General features: G+C 36.2%; 1 protein-coding gene across 1 annotated transcript in view; it reads right to left on the reverse strand.

Annotated features, from left to right (window-relative positions):
• gnal (guanine nucleotide binding protein (G protein), alpha activating activity polypeptide, olfactory type) overlaps positions 1-26,329 on the reverse strand; it is a 108,707-nt gene that overhangs the window by 79,426 nt on the left and 2,952 nt on the right. The window contains exons 3-4 of the mRNA XM_017452842.3: positions 25,457-25,511; positions 25,197-25,316 (exon numbers count right to left, since the gene is read on the reverse strand). Of these exons, the coding sequence (XP_017308331.1) occupies positions 25,197-25,316; positions 25,457-25,511 (175 nt within the window). The remainder of the gene's footprint in view (positions 1-25,196; positions 25,317-25,456; positions 25,512-26,329) is intronic.

Consider the following 26,329-nt stretch of genomic DNA (forward strand, 5'->3'; position numbering starts at 1 on the left):
TGAAAATTTACTTCATTTACAATCCATTGTGGTGGTGTACAGAGGCAAAATTATGATCTGACTTATACACCGCCGCTAATACGACAGACATGTCTTACATCACCCTTTTGCTAGTCTCTAAAATTAAACAAAAATATGAAGCAACACATACACATGTACATGCACACACAGTGAACCCTCTGCATTCAAGAATCAGGTGAAAATGATATGATTATGGTTGCAATACAACTCTTTTAAAAGCAAAATAGCGGTAATGTTTTATCCCAACAGTGGCAAGTAATTTATCCATTACCCTACCAGCAATAAATGTTCATCAAATTGTACACAGTAATTTAAAACATATGTTAATATCAATGCAGTACTGAGATTGTGTCTAATTTAAGCTTAAATAAAGTTAAGGTAAATGATTGCAAAGTAGTGCATTTTATCCAAAATTCAAAGAAAACTCTAATTTAAAATCCTCAGTGGAGTCCCGCAAGGTAGGCAAACACAGAGGAAAAGAGCGAGGGAGGGAGGGGGAACACGGGGGAGGATGGGGCCTTTCAGAACAAGACTTGTTTTTCTGTATTGCTTCCTTGGAGAGTAAAGACAGCTATACGGTAATTAGGCCCCCAGTGAGGTCCCATCATATAATCACCACAATACAGCAAAACAAATAGCTACAAAGACTGAAAACAAACCAACAAGAGAATGTACCATGCCCCAAACAGAACACACCATACACACATCCTTTACGCTCTCTAGTACACTTACTATCAAGCAGTTAATATCTATTTTTCTGTTAAAGGTTATTTCATAAATTAATGACTTAATTTAGATATCAGTAGTCTTAATGCAAATAAATATACGGTCATGCGAAAAAAATGAGTACACCCCATGGAAATTGTTGGCTTTTTCAACATATTTGGACAAGCAAACATTTGATCCTCTTTGAAACAGTACCTATTAATAAAATTACACTTAATCAAATGGCGGATAAAATTGACATCAAAATGGCACAAAATTGACATCAATCACATGGAAAAAGTAAGCATACCCCTACATTTATCATACCTTCAAATCCATAAAATTAGAATCAGGTGTTCAAGATTGGGTGCCAGTGATTAGAACCTGCTTAAGTGCAGGTGGAACCTATCTTATTTATACACCTCTCATATCTAGTGTCTGGGGTTACCTTTGTTGTTAAGGTGTGTGGTTTCATGCCAAGATCTAAAGAGTTCTATAAGACCTTCAGAAAAAAGTCAAGGAATTTAAAAAGACCTCCAAATTATCTGAAATACATCATTCAACTGTAAGGAAAATAATCTACAAATGGCGCAGATTTCAAATGACTACCAATTTGTCCAGGACTGGCTGTCCCAGCAAATACAGCCCATGAGCAGACTGTCTTATGAAAAAAGAAGTCTCCAAAAACCCCAAAATTTCATCACAGGATCTGCTAGTAAGTCTTGCAACTGTTGGTGTCAAAGTGCATGCTTCTACAATGAAAAAGAGATGCACAAATTTGACCTGCATTGTAGGTGTGCCAGGAAAAAGTCTTTGCAAGACTACACTTTGCCAATGAGCATATAGGCAAAGACCAGGCCTTGCATTCATTGATCCAATTATGAATTCTGTATCATATCACAGAGTGCTTGAAGATAATGTGAGGCCTTCTGTCTGAAAATTGGAGTTGAACCAAAAGTGGACCTTTCAACAGGATAATGATTCTAAACACAGTAGCAAATCCGCCAAGGAATGGCTCAAAAAGAAGAAACGAAAGGTTATGGAATGGCCTAGTCAAAGTCCAGATTTGAATCCCATTGAAATGTTGTGGGGGATTTGAAACGGGCAGTCCATACAAGAAAACCTTCAAACATCTTGCAACTGAAAGAATATTGCATGGAAGAGTGGTCAAAAATTCCAGCAAGCCTGGTGGACAATTATGCAAAACGCCTACAAGAAGTTATTTCTGCTAAAGGGGGCAAAACTAGCTCCTTAGGTTTTTTTTACTATCTACTTACTTTTTCACAAAAGAATTTCATATCTATTGATATTTCTGTTGAATAAGTGATTGAAAAGCTAATTTTCCTTGTGGTTTTGTTCAAGTATATCAACTTTATTAACAGGCACTGTTTCAAAAATTATCAAATGTTTGCTTGTCCAAATATGTCAAAAAGCCAACAAATTCCATGGGGTGTACTTTTTTCAAATGACTGTATATTTATACTCTAAAAGTATGTTAACTAATATTTCACAGTTTACAGTACAGGTTAATATACAAGAAATCTCAGCTAATATGTTAAAGAGAAAAATCCTGTACAACTATCGCAGCCCCTGTGAAATTAATTGTAAAACACTGACATTTTACAATAACTTTATAATAAAAGCCTCAATGTGCATAATTCACTTCCTAATTACTTTCAGAAACCAGTCCGGATCTTGAACTTTTATTAATGCCACTTCATCCTTTAAAACAGTAATTGTAACCAAATTTAAAAAATTCAATTATCTTACTGTAAAGATGTTAGCATAATGGTTACTGATGTCAGTATATACAGTGCTGTGAAAACGTGTTTGCCCCACCCTGATTTCTACAGTTTTTGTGTATATCACATACTAAATTGTTTCAGAAATTAAAACAACATCTAAGATAAAACAAAGGCAACCTGAGTAAACACAAAATACAGTTTTTAAATGATTGTTTTCAAAAGTTATCCAATACCAACTGGGCCTGTGTGACAATGTATTTATTACTAATAGTTACTAATTCCCGAAATCTAGAAAACGGCATTCATTATGGGGTTCAGCTGAACTAGACACAACCAGGCCTGATTACTGCAAACCCTGTTCAATCAAATCAACATTTAAATAGAACTTTTTCAACAGCATGAAGTTGAAAAGGTTGCTAAAGAAATTCCAGAAATTATGAGGAAGAAGGTGATTGAAATACATGGGGTGTCTATGGCTCAGGTGGTAGAGTGGGTTGTCCACTAATCATAGGGTTGGCAGTTCGATTCCTGGCCAACATGACTCCACATACCGAAGTGGCTTGGGCAAGACACTGAACCCCAAGTTGCTCACTTATATGGTAAGTGCAGACCATTTACTATATAAGTGCAAACCATTTTAAATCAGTCTGGAAAGGCTTACAAAGCTATTTCAAAGGCTCTGGGACTCCAAAAAACCAGAAGTGGCTGACCTTCCAAAATTCCTCCAAGAGCACAGCAACAACTCATCCAGCAAGTCACAAAAGAGCCAAGGACAACATCAAAGGACCTACAGGCCTCTTCTGCATCAATAAAGGTCACGACTCCACTACCAGAAAGACACTAGGAAAACATGGCATCCATGGAAGAGTGGTGAAGTACAAACCACTGCTAACCCAGAAGAACTTTAAATTTCATCTGAATTTTGATAAAACATACCTTTTGGGAGAATGTTCTGTGGATTGATGAGTTGAAAGTGGAACTGTTTGGAAGACAGGAGGTCTGGCATAAACCAAACTAAGAATTCCACAAAAAGAACATTATACCTACGGTCAAGCATGATGGTGGCAGTGTGATGGTGTAGGGGTGCTTTGCTGCATCAGGGCCTGGGCAACTTGCAATAACTGAGGGAAACATGAATTCTGCTCTTTACCAGAAAATCCTAAAGGAGAATGTCCAGTCTTCATTCCATAAGTTGAAACTCAAGCGCAACTGGATTATGCAGCAAGACAATGATTCAAATAATAATAGTAAGTACAAGACTGATCTCCAGTTATCAGAAGCATTTGGTTGCAGTTATTGCTGCTAAACATGGCACAACCAGATTGTAAGTTTAAGGGGGCAATTAGTTTTTCACATTGGTGATAGGTGTTGGATAACTTTATTTTGCTTCAATAAAAAAATATATATATATAAGAAAAACTGTATCATCTGTTCACTTGGGTTGCCTTTGTTTCATGCTGTATTTCATTTGAAAACTTAAAACTATTTAGTATGAGATATACACACAAAAAAATAGAAGAAATCAGGCAAATACTTTTTCACAGCACTGTGCATGCACAGCAGTATACATGTGCTAACTGCTAATTATTTTTCTTGATCTCACATGAGCATAATTCATAGTGTTCAGCTTAGACAAGAGAAAAGAGAGAAAACCTCTCACTCTAACTCTCACACTAAGACTAATTCTATAAAATACTTCCTTTGCAGAAACAAACCTGGCCCTGGCCCTAGAAATCTGCAATGTGAAAAATACAGAGAAAAAGGTTAGTTTTTGTTTGCTAGTAACATCAAGGAGGCAGAGAGGGACATGCTCCATTCCTCTCAGACATTTCTTGCACGAGATGAGGCGATCCCATTGGAAAACTTGGTGTGACAAGCCAAGATGTCGGGGGAGCTATGTGAATGGAAAACATGAAAACAAAACCTTAACAACCGTTAATGTCCTTTCAATCGGCAGCACCACACTCTACCTGCGTCTTCATTAGTAAAGAAGAGAAGGTAAAAGAGTCATTAGAAGTGAACTAAGTAGGGCCAGCAAAGCACTCAAGAGACAGTGTTAATGACAGCCACTGCTGCTGAGAGTGTCCCTCATGCTCTACTGTTTTGTCCCCCACTGTAAACTCTACTGGAGTTCAGGGACAGTGATCCAAACACGAATAGAATGATACTTATACACATGTGTGCACACACATACACAACCATACCAAGGGCAATACAAAGACATTTAGATGTTTGTCATACTGACCCCTTAATTTTACTCATGAACTCATACAAATCATGTTTTTATATAAGACTAAACTACTCAGGCTGACTTCTGAAATAATTATCTTTCAGGAAAAAAAATTGTAAAATGTACTATCACTGTACAGGTATAACGAGATAATGTTTGGAACAAGTGCTAAACTACAACATTCCATACTAATTCCTGCAAAAGCTCTGGCTAATCACACTAATCTAACTTATTTACTGTAGACTATATTTGATCTACTTACATACTTGTTTGTGTAACATTAACAGTAGAACACTAGTAATATTACTGAGGTGCATTTTAAATTTTGGTCATTACTTCCAACATCTCACTAAGGACGCACTTCTGAATGAACCAATAGTTACAAGTAGTTAATGACTGCTTGCAAGTCCACTCTTTCTGACATTGCAAAGAAAAGAACTGCATACCTGCATGCATGTAAAGGAGTGCCTCCATTTGTCTTAAACAGCATGCATTTTATTTAGATGGTCATTTGATAACACCGTAAAAAAAAAAAGTATGTATCCATAAGCATTAAAAAGATATGTTAAAAGTTGATGGGGAAAAAGCATTTGGGCATTATATTTTTATATAATATAACTCTCAGACTAATCATAAGAAAGGTAAGAGAGAGCCCAGTAGTCACTAAAAAGAGTTGCAGGGTGACCTGAAAGTAGCAGGAACAACAGTTACACAGAGAACAATAACCTGCATGATAACCTGTACTGCAAAGAACAATGAACTACACCGCAATCATTTCTGTTCCTAAACCTCACACACTCTTCTGCTAAAAAAGAAGCAGAGAGATGAATGTCTAAAAGCATTCAGACAAATCAGAACTCTTCTGGTGCAATTTACGCTGATCAGACAGTGGGGTATAGATGGTAGGTACAGTCTAATTAACTGAGGTCTACCTTACAGATATACACATCTAGGGCGAATGCTGAAGATTGTGATAATCCATAATTTCCTTTAACAAGCTTTAAAAATGCATAAATACTATACTAAAATAGTGCCGTCCAGATGCAATATCTATCAAGAGTTAACAAGAAATAAATCACTTTTGTTTCTGTTGTTTGGGTGCAGTATACTACTAATTCTGGTTACCTGAGTCTGTGACATTAAATATATGAAAAGCATTCATACTCACTTCAAACTGGCTTACAGAAAATGGTAGAGCAAAGATTTGGAACTAAAGGGACTAACAGTTTTTCTTTTGGAACTAAAGGGACTAACTGTTTTTCTTTTGGAATTGATTGCAAATTCACCACAAACACTACAGACAATAGCAAGAAGCTGATAATTATGAAAATGAACATTTTCTGTACAGTACTTGTAGCTTAGCTAACTTTATTATTAACTCCACCTTCCGTTTGAGGATGCCCCACAGATGCTCAATAGGGTCTGGAGACATGCTTGGCCAGTCCATCACCTTCAACCTCAGCTTCTTTAGCAATGCAGTGGTTGTCATTGAAGGTGTGTTTAGGGTCGTTATCATGCTGGAATACTGCATACTGATCATGCTCTGCTTCAGTATGTCACAGTACATGTTGGCATTCATGGTTCCCTCATGAACTGTAGCTCCCCAGTGCTGGCAGCACTCATGCAGCCCCAGACCATAACACTTCCACCACCATGCTTGACTGAAGGAAAGACACATTTGTTTTGGTACTCCTCACCTGGTTGCCGCCACACATGCTTGACAGCATCTGAACCAAATAAGTTTATCTTGGTCTACTTGTCTTCAGCAAACTGTTTGCAGGCTTTCTTGTACATCATCTTTAGAAGAGGCTTCCTTCTGGGACGACAGTCATGCAGACCAATTTGATGCAGTGTGCGGCGTATGGCCTGAGCACTGACAGGCTGACCCCCCCACCCCTTCAACCTCTGCAGCAATGCTGGCAGCACTCATACGTCTATTTCCCAAAGACAACCTCTGCATATGACTCTGAGCACGTGCACTCAACTTCTTTGGCCGACCATGGTGAAGCCTATTCTGAGTGGAACCTGTCCTGTTAAACCGCTGTATGGTCTTGGCCACCATGCCGCAGCTCAGTGTCAGGGTCTTGGCCAGTCTTATAGCCCAGGCCATCTTTATGTAGAGTAACAATTCTTTTTTTCAGATCCTCAGAGAGTTCTTTACCATGAGGTGCCATGTTGAACTTCCAGTGACCAGTATGAGGGAGTGTGAGAGCGATGACACCAAATTTAACACACCTGCTCCCCATTCACACCTGAGAACTTGTAACACTAACAAGTTACATGACACCGGGGAGGGAAAATGGCTAATTGGGCCCAATTTGGGCCCAAATGCTATATACATATATATAATGTATGTGTGTGTGTATATATATATATATATATATATATATATATATATATATATATATATATATAGATATATATATATATATATAGATATATATTGATTGTCTTCTGATTGACAGGATATAATCGGCCCTGATCATCGGCTGTTTTTTAACCAACTTAAAAAGCACTAATAATTAAGCTACAGTCCTAAATTGATTAAAAAAAAAAAAAATCCCTTTCACTGTACCTTATGGTTTCTGCTACTCACTGCCTTTAAGCATATTGTCTTACTTATGCTTACTTTGATCGCAGTGTTTTAATTAGACATTACAGATCTTACTTGCGCTCCCACTGTTTATCACTGCGTCTACATTTAAAGTGAGGAGCAAGCATGTAAATACACCATAAAATGACAATAAACTTGAATTAAACTAAACCTTTTCAGCAACTCACACCAATTTCCCCAACTACTTGCAGAACGTGGAGCATAAGTTTACATAAGTTTTTGCTTATATAAGTTTATGCATCACTACTGTGCTTCCGTGCTACACAAGATCTGCTTTCAAAGTTTGCAGGTTACTTGCAGGTCTTCTCCACGGCATTTAATATAAAACGCTCCCATACCTTAGAGGGTTGCACACTCTTTTTTCCGCTGTCACTTGACAATTATGCTTCTGTCTAATGGTGACTGAGGCCATGTTTAGCATAAAACATAACGCTGACATAAACAGTAAACTGAAGAAATTTGTTTTCATATACTCTGGGTATTCTGTTAAAGCGGCTTATTCTTACTTATATACTTCTCAATACACAAATTCCTCGTTTCCTCTCTCTTCTGTCCTATAGACCATGACCCAGAAATCAATTAAAGTCAACCAGCTTGAAGGACATATCAATTCTCTAATTGCACCATAAGGAGGTGAGGAATGAGGATACACAGATGTATCCTATGTGGAAGTGTTTTGCACATATAAATTCCCCTACTCCTTTACATCTGCCACAATCTCAAACAAAAATTCCTTTGATGATGTGATGGAATTTTGTCTGAAATATAATTAAATAATATGCTTACATTGAGTCTTGTAATTTATTGATCCTGGCATGTTTGGATATGCAAAGCTGCACAAAAGATGCAATAAATTATGTATCATTCATTAATTCATTGTTGAAGAACCCAGACATTTCACATACTATCAGTGCATTATTTTTTTTATTAAGAATGTTGTTATTAACAACATAATGGCAGATCCCTGAAGTGCAGTGAGGTAATCCAGCTAAGCACAGTCATCATTAATTGACGTCACTTTGAAGTGATGTTTGAGAGAGCGAGGATATTCCTTCAACTTGCTTCGATTCCTCTCTCTTCACATCTCATCCTTGCATCCTTCCCTCACATCCTAAGGGGTGGAGCTAAGACGCAAGGAAAGGAAGCGAGGAAAGGAAACGAGGATGCACAGATTTGAAATGAGAAGCACCCCTAGTGTTCCCTTTGAGAGAAATTAAAATTCATACACTAGACGATAGAGTGCATAGTTAAGTGTAAAGTACGTAATTTGGGACAAAACTTTGGTCTGTATTCTCCAATGTGTGTTTTAGGGACAGAAGTAACAATGAGTAAATGTACCCCGTGCCATGTGCAGACCAAATAATTGATAATAAGATTCATTTACAACGTTTTTCATAATAGATTATTATCGATTTTATCGATTAGTTGTTGCAGCTCTACAATTCTCTACAAAGAATCTCTCAATTCTTTTGTTTTTACTGTACACTGACTGCTGTACACTGTACATGTGTTTGAGATCAACAGATGTATATGAGAAGATCAGAATTTCAGTTTTCATTTCCTGATATTTATCTCGATGTGTTAAACAACTTAGAACATGGCACCTTCGTAATAAATAAATTTAATAAATCAAATGTTAATTCTACATTTGATTTATTACTGTATTCACCACAATTACTATATTACCAAAGAAGATATGCCTCTTTTTTTAGTTTAGTTTGTCAACGTTCCCAACCTTTTCTGTAAATCAGTAAGCGAGTTTGGCAGCTGTTTGAATGCCAAACTCAACTTATAGTCATTATGTGTATGACTGGGCTATCCCACAATGTACCAGCTACATTAAAGCGCCCTTATGTACATGCAAAACCACATTAAAGCTGAAAAAAGCACATGCATACTAGATGAAGTGGTAGACTCAGAAGCACTAATGATGAGATTACTGAGCTGCTGCAAGCACTGATGAGCCCAATCAGTTGAAAGATTCAGTTAGTTGCATAGTTTCCCGAAAACTGCAGTCTGAACATGTTGCCAGCAGCACCATTGCTGAACTTTACTTTAAGTTCCGCTCGCGATACTTTCAGAAACCTGTAATAGCAGATGGATGCAGGAGGGCCACACTGGTGTCACTGGACAGCCCAGAACAATAAAAAACAGTTCATTTTATATCAAAGTATGCCCATGCTTCCAAGGCATGATTCATCAAAATGCACTGAGGCACCTCAGCATTATATCTGAAAAAATATTCACTTAGTTCATTGTCAAACAACACCAACACAAGGGTCTGCCCACAAAAAAGTTAGACCCTTGCCAACTGGCTAAACTGATGCAGACGTTCAGCCACTACCACAAAAATTGGCAATCAAGAGTGCTGGCCAGGTATTGTTTAGAATAATTGACTCCTCTGCAGACTACTCAATAGCATGAGGCTTGATTTGTAGGCTATACGAGCCTTCCTGATGGACCACAGCAGTTCTATGCCACTGGAGGCAGCAAGCAGGTAGATAAGCTAGGGTGAAAACATCTACACAACTTTGTTAGTGTCAGACATTGGTGGTGGAGACAGATGCAAGTGCTGATCATTTATTATGCAAAGTACAAACAAAATAAACATAAGGGTGGGCCCTAAACATCAACTACAAGAAACATGCAAACTATAGGAAACAGCTTGGCACACACAGCAACATGTGACAATAACAATGAAAAAGCTTGATAGTGAGACACAAATACTAGAACGTAAATAGTGGTTATAACAACTTCCTGTTTAGTAGCAATAATAGCACGGTTTAGCACTTAGCTAAGTGTTGCTAGCATGTTTTAACATGCCTAGGATGTTGCTAGCATGTTTAGAATTTGCTGGCATATTTTTATACGTTGCTAGGAATAGATCAGTGTAAAACATTTACATTTACATTTATTCAAAAAAGTGACAAAACATGTCACTTCCTGTGGCTAGTAGGTGGAGCTATCACTATAACTGAATATTGGCAAGTAGATGTCTTCAGGCCAGGACTTTTATCAAACATGTGAAGTTTGGAGCAGATTGGACATTTTATGTTTGTGTTATAACAACTTCCTCTTTCATGGCGAAACATCAAACTTTGTGAGACCGCTAATAAGGCATAACGAGACACAGGTAAGAGTGATTAAGGACCATGTCACAAGATCATGTGATGTGTAGGCTGCTGTATAATTTCAGTGCTACCATGAGAGTTAGCATGCGTTTGTGAACATACATACAATTTACTGTCCAATTTGATTCACAGACGAGGCAGAGACACTTTCAACCAGAGAATGCTTTCGGCCAGGATGCGTTGGTGCATGATTGGCATTATTCTATTAAATCGGTAACTCAAAACAGCGATCATGTTAATCATCATGCAAAATGTAGGATATGCCTGAATAAGTGCTAGGCTATTTTATAAGCTGTTATGAACCCAGGATGTAAGCTATATTGTAAAATTAAAACAAGTCTATAGCGATTAAAGTGATAATTACATATTGGACTATTCTTGTAGAAATATAGGATATTGGCAATATAGAAGATTCTTATTATATGTTTACTCTGTACAGACCATAGAGAGAAAACAAGGCTCAAGTATTAGCAGTGTGAATGTGGCCATTAACTGCACTAACCCAACTTTTATTTTTGTTCATATTTGGTTTCTTTGGGTTGAAAATGAAGCGTTTCTGACAAATAAGTTTACCTTTTTCTTCATGTTTAGCTATGCCTGTCACACCTAAGGCCACAGTGAGTCATAAACAAATGAAAGGACTATTTTTAGCAATTGACAGTATGACAGAGATGAAAAAACCTCTCTGAACCTTGGGGCAGGAGAAAGAAACAAGACAGGGAGAGAGGAACTGGAAAATACAGAGATAATGGATTCAATCACATAGCTCATCCAGTATGATCACTAATCTCTCTTTCAGGAATCATTCTACAGTGGTGCTTGAAAGTTTGTGAATCCTTTAGAACATTCTACATTTCTGCATAAATATGACCTAAAACATCATCATATTTTCACATAAGTCCTAAAAGTAGATAAAGAGAACCGAATTAAACAAATGAGATTATATATATATATATATATATATATATATATATATATATATATATATATATATATATATATATATATATATATAAATACTTGGTCATTTATTTATTGAGGAAAATGATCCAGTACTAGTTATTGGTCCGATATTACTTAAATGATCCAATGTTATGTATGTATGTGAGTGGCAAAAGCACATGAAGCTTTGCTTTCAGTATCTGGTGTGACCCCGATAACTGCAACTAAATGTTTCTGGTAACTGTTGATCAGACCTGCACATCGGCTTGGAGGAATTTTAACCTTGTCTTCAACTCTGCAATGCTGCTTCATGTTCATGTTTCCTCACATGAACTGCTTGCTTTAGGTCCTTCCACAAAATTTCTATTGGATTAAGGTCAAAACTTTGAATTGGGCATTCCAAAACATTAGCTTTATTCTTCATTAACCATTCTTTGGTTGAACAACTTGTGTATTGGTGGTTGTCTTGCTGTATGACACACTTTCTCTTGAGAAAGTTCATGGACAGATCTCATAACATTTTCGTTTAGAATTCACTGGCATAACTCAGAATTAATTTTCCCATTAATGATGGCAAGCCATCCTGGCTCAGATGCAGCAAAACAGGCCCAAACCATGATACTACCACCACTGTGTTTCACAGAGTGGCTAAGGTTCTTATGCTGGAATGCAGTGTTTTCCTTAAACCAAAAAGTTCTATGTTGGTCTCATCTGTCCACAATACATTTTTCCATTAGCTTTCTGGCTTGTCCACATGATTTTTAGCATACTGCAGACAGTCAGCAATGTTCTTTTTGGAGAGCAGTGGTTTTCTCCTCGCAATACTATCATGCCCACTACTGTTTGGTGTTCTGCAGAAGGTGGGCTCATGAACATTAACATTATCCAGTATCAGAGAGGCCTTTAGCTGCTTAGAACTTACCCTGGTTTCCTTTGTGACCTCGTGGACTATTATAACGCTTGCTCTTGGAGTGATCTTTGTTGGTCAACCACTCCCGGGGAGGGGAACAGTGGTCTTGAATCTCCTCAATTTGTACACAGGCTGTCTGACTGTGGATTGGTGGAGTCCAAACACTTTATAGATGCTTTTGTAAACTTTTCCAGCCTGATGAGCATCAAAAACTCTTTTTCTGAGATCTTCAGAAATCTCCTTTGCCCATGCCATGATACACTTGCACAAACATGTGTTGTAAAGATCAGACTTTGATAGATCCCTGTTTTGTTTTTTGTTTTTAAATAAAACAGGGTGCTCACTCACACATGATTGTCAGCTCATCTGAATTGTTGGGTCTGGTGTCTCTCATAGATTCTCTATGGGGTTCAGGTCAGGTGAGTTGGCTGGCCAATCAACCACAGAAATACAATGGTCAGCAAACCAATTACTAGTAGTTTTGGCACTGTGGGCAGGTGCCAAGTCCTGCTGGAAAAGGAAATCAGCATCTCCATAAAGCTTGTCAGCAGATGGAAGCATGAAGTGCTCTGAAATCTCAGTGGACCAACACCAGCAGATGACATGGCACCACAAATCATCACTGACTGTGGAAACATCACACTGGACTTCAAGCAACTTGGATTCTGTGCCTTTCCACTAACCCTCCAGACTCTGGGACCTTGATTTCCAAATGAAATGCAAAATTTACTTAAGAAGTTCCAGTAGTGTCTGGCAAACTGAAGACGCTTGAGATTTTTTTTTTGGATGAGATTACAGGCTTTTTTCTTGAAACCTTTCCAAAGTAATTGTAGTGATGTAGGTGACTTCAGATTGTAGTTTTGGAGTCTTTCTGACCTCAAGACGCAACTAACTTCTACAGTTCTCCAGCTGTGAACCAGGAAGATTTTTTGGCCACTCGAACCATCCTCTTCACAGTGCGTTGAGACAATATAGACACATCCAATTCCAGGTTGACTCATAACATTTCCAGTTGACTAGAACTTCTTAATCATTAATCTGATGGTGGAAATGGGCATTTTCAATGCTTGTGCTATTTTCTTATAGCCATTTCCCGTTTTGTGAAGCTCAACAACCTTTTGCCGCACATCACAGTTATACTCTTTGGTCTGGCTTCTGGGGGTTTGTGCACATAAAACAAACATATCTTTTGTAAAATAAGGAATACAGTGAAAATTATTTTTTCCCATGATTTGTCTCCTTACGTCTAGCCCAAATACACACAAACACACACACATACACACACACACACACACACACACACACACACACACACACAAAGATTAAATGTTTGAAATCTGTGTTGTAGACAAAAATATAATTGTGTCAACATATTAATTTCTTTCATTAAAAAACTAACATTTTATATACAAAAATTCTTTTTTTTAAATGGATGAGTTGGAGCAAAATATTCCAAAAAGCAGCCAACAGGCATACGTGGGAGCTCCTTTAATACTGTTCAAAAAGCATCTCAGGGTGATTCCTCGAGAAATTGGTTGAGAAAATGCCAAGAACATTTATGGAAATGTAGGCAAAAATGATGTTTACTTTGAAGATGCTAAAATACTTAATTATTTATATTTATTTAGGATTTTTTTAAATAACAAAATAATTCCCATAGTTCCATTTGTGTTATTCCAGAGTTTTAATGATTTATCATTATTCTAAAATGTGTGTGTCTGTGAGTGGGAGAAGGGGTATAAAATAAAGAATGAGTATGTTTAAAATTTTGACACTTGTGTGTGTATATTATATTGCAACTAACAATTATGTTTAATAATCGATTAGTTGGTCGATTTATTTTATTTATTTATTTACTTTTTAAATTTTTTTGATTAATCGGATGGGGGGCAAACTTTAAGTACCATTTTTTCGTTTATTTAAAATAAAATCCACAAACAAACTAAAACTTTACACAACTCTTTGTCCAATTATATAAGACTGAAAAGAACCCAATACTCACACACACACGCTAGAATATATATTATTTATTTAGGACTGTAGTTCAACAGGATAATGACCCCATGCACACTAGCAAAGCCATCAAGGAATGGCTCAAAAAGAAGAAACTGAGGGTTATGGAATGGCCTAGTCAAAGCCCGAATTTGAATCCTATTTAAATGTTGTGGGGGGGATTTGAAATGGGCAGTGCATGCAAGAAAACCCTCAAACATCTGGCAGCTGAAAGAATATTGCATGAAAGAGTGGTCAAAAATTCCAGCAAGCCTAGTGGACAATTATGCAAAACGCCTACAAGAAGTTATTTCTGCTAAAGAGGGCAATACTAGTTTCTGAGGCCAGAAAGGAATATCAAATCTATGGATATTTCTGTTGATTTTGTTAGTTTTGTTCAAGTACATCAACTTCATTAATAGGCACTGTTTCAAAGATTATCAAACATTTGCTTGTCCAAAAAAGCCAACAATTTCTATGGGTTGTACTTTTTCTTTCACATGGCTGTATACTTGTGCTTTTCTGTTGATTTCTGTTTATTTTATCTCATTCAAAAGGTTTCTAGGTTCATAATATTTATTTTCAGTAATGTGTGAAATTTTTGTGACTTATTTGTACTCCAGTTTTGTCCTCTTCTTGACATGGGCCAGGAAAAGAAATGAAGGCATGCTTTTTATGCATCATCAGCTTGAGCCATCACAGCCTGCATTGTGTCATGGTTTGATCATGATGCCATGATATTTTACTTCAGGAACAAAACAAAAGCACAAGTATTATTAAGTACTTTAAAGATAAAGTCAATAATAAAGTTAGCAAAGCTACAAGTACTCTGCAGAAAATTTTCACTTTCAGAATTATTAGCTTCTTACTATTGTCTGTAGTGTCTATTGTGAATTTACAATCAATTCCAAAAGAAAATCAGCATTGGTCTCTTCATTTCTAAATCTTTGCACTACCATTTTCTGTAGGCCAGTTTAAGGTGAGTATGACTGCTTTTGGTATATTTAATGTCAATATTCAAGTAAACAAAATTAGTAGTATATTGTACCCCAACAACAGAAACAAAATTGATTTCTTTCCTTATTATCTCAGCACTGATTGCATTATACTATTTTAGCACAGTATATGCATATTTTGCGTCATATTTATGAAGATTTAGAGAAAATTCTAAAGTGTTTGCAAATTTTTAAGCACCGCTGTATATACTATGTCTCACATGCCACCTCTCTATTCATATCACATCTGATTCACCTAAACAGTATACATTATCCAAGACCATTTCTGGCTAATACAGAGTTCAAACAGAGAAATTAAGATTTCCTCTTGAGCTGGCCTTTTCCTGATCGAGTAGGTGAGAGAGCTCCCTAAAGTTCTCAGTTCTCGGGTTGAATTTAGCAGCACTGAGAAAGGGTCTGCAGGAAATGGATATCCAGACTAAAGCAAAGGAGCACAGGATACAGGATTAACAGGAAGACACAAGGAGGGAAAGTGAGCATAGAAACGGAAACCCTACAGTGGGCACTTCCTTTACTGGCAAAGTGAGGACCTATAAATTATTTTTGCCACTTTTTGTCCCAACACAGGGAACAGACCCTGACAGTTTTAAAAGATATACAATTAAATCATTTACTAGAATGATTTATTTAATGATTAATTGAAAAACCAAGTTAAGTCTAGCCAACTAAAAGAAGTGTCTAGTCAAAACAATATATCTTCATCAATAAAAATCCTATACAGGAATTCCATTTATCCAACCAACAAGGTACAGACAGTTCCCTATGTAATGCTCCATATATAAACTAATAAAATTACATAATAGAACTTCAACTTTATTCAATATTTAACCATAAGGCAGCAATGACAAGGATATGCTAATGGTCGATCTTTTAATTTTTGAATTCCACATCTCTCCTTCTATCTGGATGTATGTGTGTTTTTGCTAATGAAACTGATCTATTGAGACTGAGAGCTAGGAACACAGAGAGAGTGATGGAATGAAACACTTGAGGGCTTAGACTCAGTGAGGCTCGTGATACAGTATGAATGAAAGCAGTGTGCATTTTACTGCCATGAACAGAGAAAGTGTGAGACAGACCAAGAAGCAAGAAAAATGAGAATGAGAGAAAAAGAAATCCGAGAGGATATGGAAATCCACGTGGATATGGCTAGTTTAATTCTCCTTACCAAGAATGGCTATAAATTCACATAGTCATGTGTAATGTTATATATGATATGTTATATATAATAATGTTTTTATGTATTTATGATCAAATTAATCAAAGCTTAACCAATGCTTAGATTTAAAAACAAACAAACAAAAAAAAACTCATCAAACCTTATATAAATGTTCCAAATATGCTGGAACCCTATTGGTTTTGTTAGGATTTAAATTTTTTTAGGGGGCCAAGCAGATAGTGCTTGGAACCCTATTGTTTTTGTTAGGATTGTTTTCTTCTTCTTCTACTTCTTCTTCTCTGCTAAAACTGATCATGCAGACAAAACCATAGTCCTGCAGACATGAAAATTCAGTATATAGTACAACCTCCAGCTACTCAGGCTAGACAAATGAGTCTGACTGGCCTAACCCTCCTTTGCATGAATTAATGTTGAAATGTTTTTATTATTTTTTTATTACTTTAATTAGTTAAAGTATTACAAATATGTAAATGATAATAATAATAATAATAATAATAATAATAATAATAATAATAATAATTTGAAGAAAAAAATAGGGGTAGTTGAGAGTTTTAGTTGGTCAGTCATTGAATGGAAAGAATCATATAGTCAAAAATAACAGAATGTATTAGATTACAGTTCCACAGCATATAAGTAACTATCTATCTATCTATCTATCTCTATATATATATATATATATATATATATATATATATATATATATATATATATAGTTCGCCGATTATTTTTTCTATTAATGGGGGGGGTTAAAGGTTAAGACTAAAACTTTATACAACTGTTTGTCCAATTATATAAGACTGAAAAGAACCCAATGAATATATATTATTAATTTAGGACTGTAGTTTAATTCAGTGCTTTTTTGCTATAAAAAGTTATACATAAATACATACACACACACACACACACACACACACACATATATATATATATATATGTATATATATATATTTATGTGTGTATGTATGTATGTATTGCTTTTTATATATATATATATATATATATATATATATATATATATATATAAAATAATACGTAAATACTTCATATATAGAATAAATAATATCTATATACACACACACACACAACTGTCACAACTGTCATTCTTTATTTTATCCCCCCCCCACATATATATATATATATATATATATATATATATATATATATATATATATATATATATATATATATATATATACACACACACACACACACACACACACACACACACACACACACACACACACACACATTACTTTTTATGGATGCACAAAAAGCACTGAATTAAACTACAGACCTAAATTAATAATAAAAACTCCCTTGCACTGCACCTTATGGTTTCTGTTACTCACTGCTTTTAGGCATATTGTTTTACTTTTGATCATAGTGTTTTGATTAGACATTACAGATCTTACTTGTGCTCCCATTGCGAGTGAGGAGCAACGTGGCCTCGTTACTAACAGATCACTTCCGTTATAATAAACGACAGAAGTTACACTGCAAGCCCGCAAATACACCATATACTGACAATAAACTTAATTTAACTAAACCTTTTAAGCAGCTTGCACCAGTTTCCCCAAGCCCTTCCACACAGTGGAGCATTTTGGATACAAACATAACATAATTAGTAAATAAATAAATCACATATTCTGGCTTCATGAAACATATGACAAAGTAAATTAAATTGTTTTAATTAATGGGTATATTTTCTTCCAGACCAAATAGAGGAAAAAATTATGGAAATCACTCAATGTTGAGGAGAAAATTATGGAATCAACAAAAATATCACAATTAGTACTGTGTTGCTCCTCCTCGGGCTTTTATGCCGGCCTGAATTCTTCGAGGCACGGACTTCACTAATGAAAAACAATATTCACGATCAAGCTGGTTCCAACTTTCTCAAATAGAAGTTGACAGATCAGCTTTGCAGGATGGAGCCTTGTCATGGACCTTTTTTTTTATTATTATTATTTCCACCATAAATTTTCAATCGGATTGAAATCCAGACTGTTTGCTGGCCATGTCGTTGAGCTGTTATGCCTTTCCTGAAAAAAGATAGAATGAGAAAAGTGTCCAAAATTTCAATGTACACCTGTTTAAGTGTACATTGAAACATTTTCAATGTTCAATGTTTCTTCTCTTTAGCCCGCTGTAACATTGTTCTCTTCTGTTTAGGTGTTAGTGCTGGTTTTCGTTTGGCTTTTCGATATGTAAATCCCATTTCATTTAGCCGATTTCTTACAGATCTGTCACAAATATTGACTCCCGTTTCTGTCCATTTGTTTTTCAATTGTTTTGTTGTGCATTTTCTATTTTCATGGCATATTGCTTTGAGTTTTCTATCCTGATGTTTGCTGTCTCCCTCAATAACCTTCCCATTTTGTTTATACTTGCACAAAATTTTAGACACGTTTGGGAACAACAAACATCTTTCGCCTATATGGCCACCACAAGTCAATAAATTCCAATGAGGTGGAGCCTAATTTACTTCCACAGTTATAAAGACAAAGCTATTATTGAGATATTGCCACCAGATTTGGTAGTTAGATCCCATAGCCTATTGCCCTACTGAGGCAAATGACATGACCTACACCCACCACAAGAGGGTGCTATAATAAATGAATTTACCTTTTGGTACTACATCTACATCTGTAGGAAATAGATTAAAACATGTTATATCAGCATAAGTCCTAAGTCCTTCTAAAATAAATAAATAAAAATCTTTTTAAAACTATTCCTAGGCTTTGATCAGAATAAAATATTGAATCTGGCAAAACAAATTTGATTGGCCAAAACCGTAACAGGCCAATAACATTTTAAGCCGCTTCATGTATGTACTAAATGTGCCCTACCTTCTGAATGTAAATTCAAATTTCTACAAACTTTACCATACATAGTCACTAGGACACTCTTTGGCCACCCCTCAAATTTCATAACAAATGGACCATAGGGAGTGCTATAGCTAAAACGATATAGGAGGATGATATAGGAGGATCAAATTAGTTTTTTCAAATTCTTGGTCAAAATTAAAAACTTTGTCAAGTTATTTTTCTAATTATATACTTGGGGAAGAAATATTGCCTAACAAAAACTGCATACTCAGAAAATGGCTGACTTTTGGACCCTGGGCTGTATGTGTGCGCGCATGCGTGCAAGTGCGTGCATGAGTTTGTTTGCATACATCACCAGGAAAAGTGAGAGATGGGATATGTTATCAGCTGAGATATTCATGTTTTAAAGAGTCTGTGTTCCCTGTAAATATGTTTCACAGGGCTGACCAGTTAGAGTGTGCCACTGAGGAGCACCAAACTCAGTGCTACTGTGAGAGGATTAGCAATTTGTGTGACACTGAAGAACCACAGAGTTTTAAGTTTATTTAGTTCATTAAGTTTATTTAGTGGTTGGTTAGTTTACTTTCCTTTAGTAAGGTGCATATTGTATGCATATTATGTAAGTACGACTGTGCTATTTTCATTGTTGTTTCACTTTAATTAAGCAGAATGCATAAAATACAGTAATGTTAGGGTGATATGCGATTATGCTTCTGGCATTAGTATGGTTGTTATGTTGAATTCTGCCATTACTTTGTATTAAAACTGTAATGTTGACTTAAATAATGTAAATGCAGCAAAGATGTCAGCAGTCTGAAAGCATTTTAATGTATCCGAGAAAGACGCAAAAATGGCCGTTTGCAGACACTGTTCTGCTGAATTGTCTAGAGGGGGTGTATCTGCAAAAACTTACAGCACTACAAGTTTAATTTATCATTTAAAATCAAGACACCCCGAACAGCATGCAGAGTACGAGAAAGACACGATGACAGCAGCAGAAGCAAAAAGGAAAGTTCCTCCTCCCTAGGTACTTGTCTGCTCCAATAATTTGTGAGGGTTCTTGCACTGCTGCAGGCTCATGGCTGTCTAGTACCCAACAGTCCTTGCAATAGACCAATCAGAAAGCAGAGCAGGAATTTTGTTGACGCGGGAAGCTGAGGAGGAGTTTTGATTGAAGGTTTTAGCCAACATGACAGAGAAGAGGATTTTTAAGTGTAAGTTTGTGTTTTTATAATTAACAATGATTTAACAATGATGAAGTAATTGAACTGTAGCTCTAGCTTTTAGAATATTTCATTATATAGTTTGAAGATAAAAAATGTGAAATTATAGTCAATTAAAATGGAATGGAACTTCAAACTATGGGCATTGTCAATGGTTATCTGTTAAAAACGATGCTGTTTTTGTATTTATGGTTCATCAAATCCTATATGAAGCTATTATAAATGTGGAATTCACATGTCAAGCTGTTACTTTACTGAATCACCCAATTGTACGCTATGTAAGTATTCAGTTATTATTAATCCTGTACTATTTAAATCCTTCCCCATACAAATTTTACTTTTATTATCGAGACTTTATGTGTTTTGGTATGTGAATAGCAATACATAGCCTTATGATTACCTTTTTTGGGTGGGGGCAATTTGATCATTTTAATGTAAGAGGTTTTCCTGCTATACCACTATTGTAATATTTGCCAATTATTGTTTGCTCCGTGTATGCCATAAGCATGTGCACGAATGTGCAGTAATCCTGCCTTCTGCAATGTCTTCAAACAGCAAGCTGATGTCTCTGCATAGCAAGCCATCTGGCTAGCACGACAGTGAAAACAACAACCGGCAACATCTTCCTCTTTCTGGAGCCACAATGTCAAGTCCGTCCCCAAAGCCGTCTTTTAGTAGCCCTCATGGACTCGCGCCTTAGCGCCCCATAGGTCTCCATTAGCTGACGTCACCAAAGTGTGGACTCAGAGGAGGGCCACAAAGGCAGAGCGTGCCATTTGTAACAGGGTGAGAGTTGCAGCACAGATCAGAAGGTGTCAGATTTATTTTATCGCTTGAAGAGAGTGAGGCAAGATGACTGACAAGAAGAGTTTGGCGAGGTGACTGACAAGACGATGGCGGAGGATTTGGTTTCAAAGCGAAACGTAAAAGTGCCTATTTGCAATTTTTTGTATTTAAACCCAATGTTAATAGGGAACCTGCAAACATTAATGAGGCAATCTGTAAACTTTGTCTGATGAAGGTGGCAGCATCTGGAGGCAACACTTCTAATTTACACACACACCTTCAAGCGCACCACAAGCTGTCTTATTAGTTTTGTTAATAAAAGTTCTATGTTTAACATAAGCGGGTTTATATTCATTTCTTATTTATTTGATTCCACAGTGTTTGCTGATTTTCACTTTTTTATTTTACTGTGTAATTTATTTGTTATTTTATAATACAACATGGTGTATGCTGTGCTTATTCGTTTTGTTAATACAGCCGTCTTATTCGTTTTGTTAATAAAAGTTCTATGTTTAATATAAACGAGTTTGTCATTGTACTGTTTTGTTGTTGTTGTGTTTTTCATTAAGAATAATAATGATCCCACCATTCAAGCAACTGCCCATCAAATTGCCGCTAATTAGAAAGCGAAAGTGAAATGCGCACAGCCGCACGACATTCATAAGCACTTTAAAAGCGAGGAGGGAAAAGAGGGAAAGCACCCCCCGTGATACCGGTATTTCTGGTGTTGTCACCAGTGGGAAATTTCCTCACTGTCACATCCCTAATGAATATATTAATCTGTAAATTAATATTTCATGAACCCTAATTACTGAAAAAAACATGGATTTAGCTTTAGTTAGCAAGGTTCCAATTAAACTTTGGTCATGAAACTTGAATGGTAGTTTCATTGAGGGACCTACAAGCAATATGCAGTCTCACACAAATTGGCCACTGGGGGTGCTATTCATATTCATAAATATTCACTCTTGTCTCAGTCACATTCTAGTTTGCTATCTAAGCAGTGCTAATGCATGTTATACAAATGACAAGAAGATTTGAACAAAATAGCCAGTCACACTCAATCAAATTGAAATCCTTGCAACGGTGTCTCCTTCAGGTTTGCCAAAGGCTTGACCACAAACCAAAGTCCAAAGCCAAATACATTTGGCCATCTCTTACCTCAACTCACAGGCCTATATTGCTTTATTTATTTCAAACTATATTATATAGCAATCTAGTTCTGAATGATCTGTGTGGATAGAGACAGATGTATATGTCATTTGTTGTAAGACACTGAACAGGCAACAAGCCAATACACAATCACCAGCAAAAATCAATTTACCATTATACGACAGACCTAATTAATAGAGTTCGAGCTGCAGCCAAATCATCTCCTACTGTTCATGTTTTGAGAGACAGTGTACAGTATCCCCAGTAACACAGACACACACACACACACACACACACACACACACACACACACACACATACACACACAGTACAGGGTATGGACTCAACAGATAAAAAGCTATAATGACTACAATCACACTGACCTTCAGTCCAAAGTTCAATACAAAACTATTTTCCTCAAAGACTTAAAGTATACAATACTATATGGAGTATTTTATGGATATGAAGAGTAAAAAAACAGCTACTATGTCAACAAGAGATTAACACAAACCTGTAAGAAGGATAGCATTAGTTAACATTAGTCTGGCATACACAAGGTACACAAATCATGTCCCTAAGCAATGCAGGAACTAGTAAACAGTTATTACCTGGAATGTTTGACACAGATTAGAAAAAGCCAAAAGAACAAATGAGAAAGTGTGAAATATAATTATGCAACTTAATCCCAGATCACCAGAGAGGGATGAAGCTCAACTATGAGGCCAAAGAACCTCATGCAGAATGTGTACGCAGATAATGTGGTAAAATTATTATTCTATATAATATCCTTACACATTTCTTTATTTTCCTCTTTACTTGATTCAGTTCTACTTTTTTCTTCATTTTCTCTCTTTTTTTTTTCATTCTGTAAAGCTCCCATTTAGAGAATTGTGGGTTACAGGGAAAATCAGGGTAAGAAAAAAAAGCAGGAAGAAGAACAATAGTGATCTATCTTTATGTGAGTAAAGAACAGAGTAAAAAGGCATTGTTATCAGCTTTGGACCTTTGAATGAGTCACATAAAACTCATGACATCCCTAACACATTTTAAGACTCAATTGTCTCAAATAGAAAAAGCACCACAAAGATACATGCAAATAACGACTCTCAGCCCTCAACCACATGAAATCTGTGAATATTCTGTTATTCACTCCTACACTGTTGACACACATACCAGAGGTTTATTCACATCCATCTCTATAAGAAAGCATAGCTCACTGAAGCAAGCATACACTTATTGGCCACTTTATTAGGAACACAATATATCACTGGGTAGGACCCACCTTTGACACCCCTTGGCATGGATTCCATATGGTGTTGGAAGTGTTCCTTAAAGATTCTTAGAAATGTTCCTTTGAGATTCTGGGCCAAGTTAACATGATTACATCAAACAATTGCTGCAGAATTTGGTATTTGAGGAAAGGATGGGATGGGATGCACAAGGACAACAATACTAGTTGATATGCTGTGGCATTCAAACATTTCCCACACCATTACACCACCTCCACCGGCCTGAACTGTTGACACAAGGCAGGTTGGGACCATGGATTCATGCTGTTGACACCAAATTCTGGTCCTATTATTTGCATGGTGTGGCAAAAACTAAAATTAATCAGACCAGTTCTTGGTTGACAAGAGTGGAACTCAATTTGGTCTTCTGTTGCTGTAGGTTATCCGCCTAAAGTTCCGACCTGTTGTACACTCTGAGATACTATTTGGCTCACCACAGTTGTAAGGAGTGCTTTTCTTGTAAGCTCGAATTAGTCTGGCCATTCCTTCTGACCTCTCTTATCAACAAGGTGTTTCCATAGAACTGCCACTCACTGGAATTTTTGCTTGAAAATTCCGGGAGATCAGCAGTTTCTGAAATACTCAAACCAGCCCATCTGGCACCAACAACCATGCCATGGTCAAAGTCACTGAGATCACATTTTCCCCCATTCTGATGAGTGATTACAACTGAAACTAACTCAAGATAACTGAAGCTCTTGAACTGATGATTTTATGCACTGGGGTGCTGCCACATGATTGGATGATTGCATGAATGAGGTCTAAAGGTGTTCCTATTAAAGTGACTGCTAAGTGTAGTTGTGTATCAACATACATTATCAACTATTATCAACTAACAAATCATAACGCTTACTAATAAAAAGTAGGGGTATATGATCTATGATGCAGGTACCATGTCTATGTTTCCTGAAAATAAACAAATTAAATAAATGCTGGATTATGCTGAATATACCTTATATTACTCTACTGACATGAATTAGCAACAAAAAACAAAAAAGATATCAACAGCATCCTGGTGTTTAACTTCTGGCACATTATACTAAAACCATGCATGTATTATGATACAACAAGTGACCAGAATATGATGGATAGTGAAAAGATGGTGACATCAGCAAGCAGCTTTAATACTCCCAAATCTCAACCCTCACCTGATTAGCCAAGCGATATAATGAAAAAACATGGAACCAAAACGCATACCACCTATAGCACTAGCCTATGCGGAGGTTATTATATCATATATTGACATAATCATTTATTGTCACACTGAATTTCTTTTTCTTCTTTTAGCATGCATTGCATGAACGTAGTATGTAATCAACTACCCACCTGCAGCTACTTACTATACAGTTACAGTAAACACTCCATCCATTTTCCCTATTCATAGACCACATACTGAGAGATCAGCCCCAGACTGAGATACCACACTCCTTACCTCTGTGTAGTCGAAGTCAGAAAGTGGCGCTATGCTTTTTATATAGTCGGCTCGAAACTGATTGTCCGGGTTGGCAAGTGGCACCGGGGGTATTAAAGTGCTCATGGCCGATACTATTGTCTAGAAAAAAAACACAAAGCAGGACAAATGTGGAATTAACGGCATTGCTAACCATATGGGATTATTTGATGTAACAGCCACTTGGGGCACAAAAAAACAGTTCTTAACTTGGCATGTTTTGAATTTGGAGAAGGACTTACTACTACGGCATCCTTCACATTTTTTCGGATATCCAATATTTTCTGCTTCTTTTCTCTGAGAAAAAATATGAATAAACAAGTGAACAAACTATGCACACACACATACATATATATATATATATATATATATATATATATATATATATATATATATATATATATGTATATATATATATATGTGTAAAAAGTACCATTACAATTCTTCAGAACTGGGATGAATTAGTGTGAGAATTTTATGGTGAATGTATAAAAAAGGTACTATGATGTACAATGAGCGCACAGCCTCAACAAAGAATAAATGAAGAATACATTTATTTTGTTAGGAAGTAGTTTTTGAGGAAGTTAACCACAGTGATTGCAGATAGAGAAAAGATATAACTAAATGTAGCCTATTTTACAACTAAAGAAATTGCTAACCTAGCTAACTTAAATAGATATTCATGCACTGAATTAATTTATGTTAGCCAGAGAAGCTAGCTTGTTGATGTTACAGAAAGATACCTCAATTGAACTAACATTAGTATCTAACATGGCTTGGTAGCTACATAAATTTAAGCTATGTTCACATGTAATGTCTTTTTCTGATGAAAACCGCTGGTCATATATATTACAAAAAAAAAAAAAAAAAAAAAAACACTGTTCCAAAATGCAGTTGAGAGCATCCCAAAAGAGGCTCAGAGCATTTTTGAAAACACGGTCTACTCCATAGGATTACTATGTAAAACGTGCTGACCTCTTAAAAAAAAGACATTATATGTGAATACAGCAGTTAAAATAAATGTTGAAATAAATCAAGACACTCTGTGTCTGTCTCCTTTATGTCCTTTGGTTACATTTTCAAAATAACTACATATGTACAGTGCCCTTCACTGA

This window comes from Ictalurus punctatus, chromosome 23 (genome assembly GCF_001660625.3).
Source record: "Ictalurus punctatus breed USDA103 chromosome 23, Coco_2.0, whole genome shotgun sequence".
In the NCBI taxonomy this organism is placed as follows: Eukaryota; Metazoa; Chordata; class Actinopteri; order Siluriformes; family Ictaluridae; genus Ictalurus; species Ictalurus punctatus.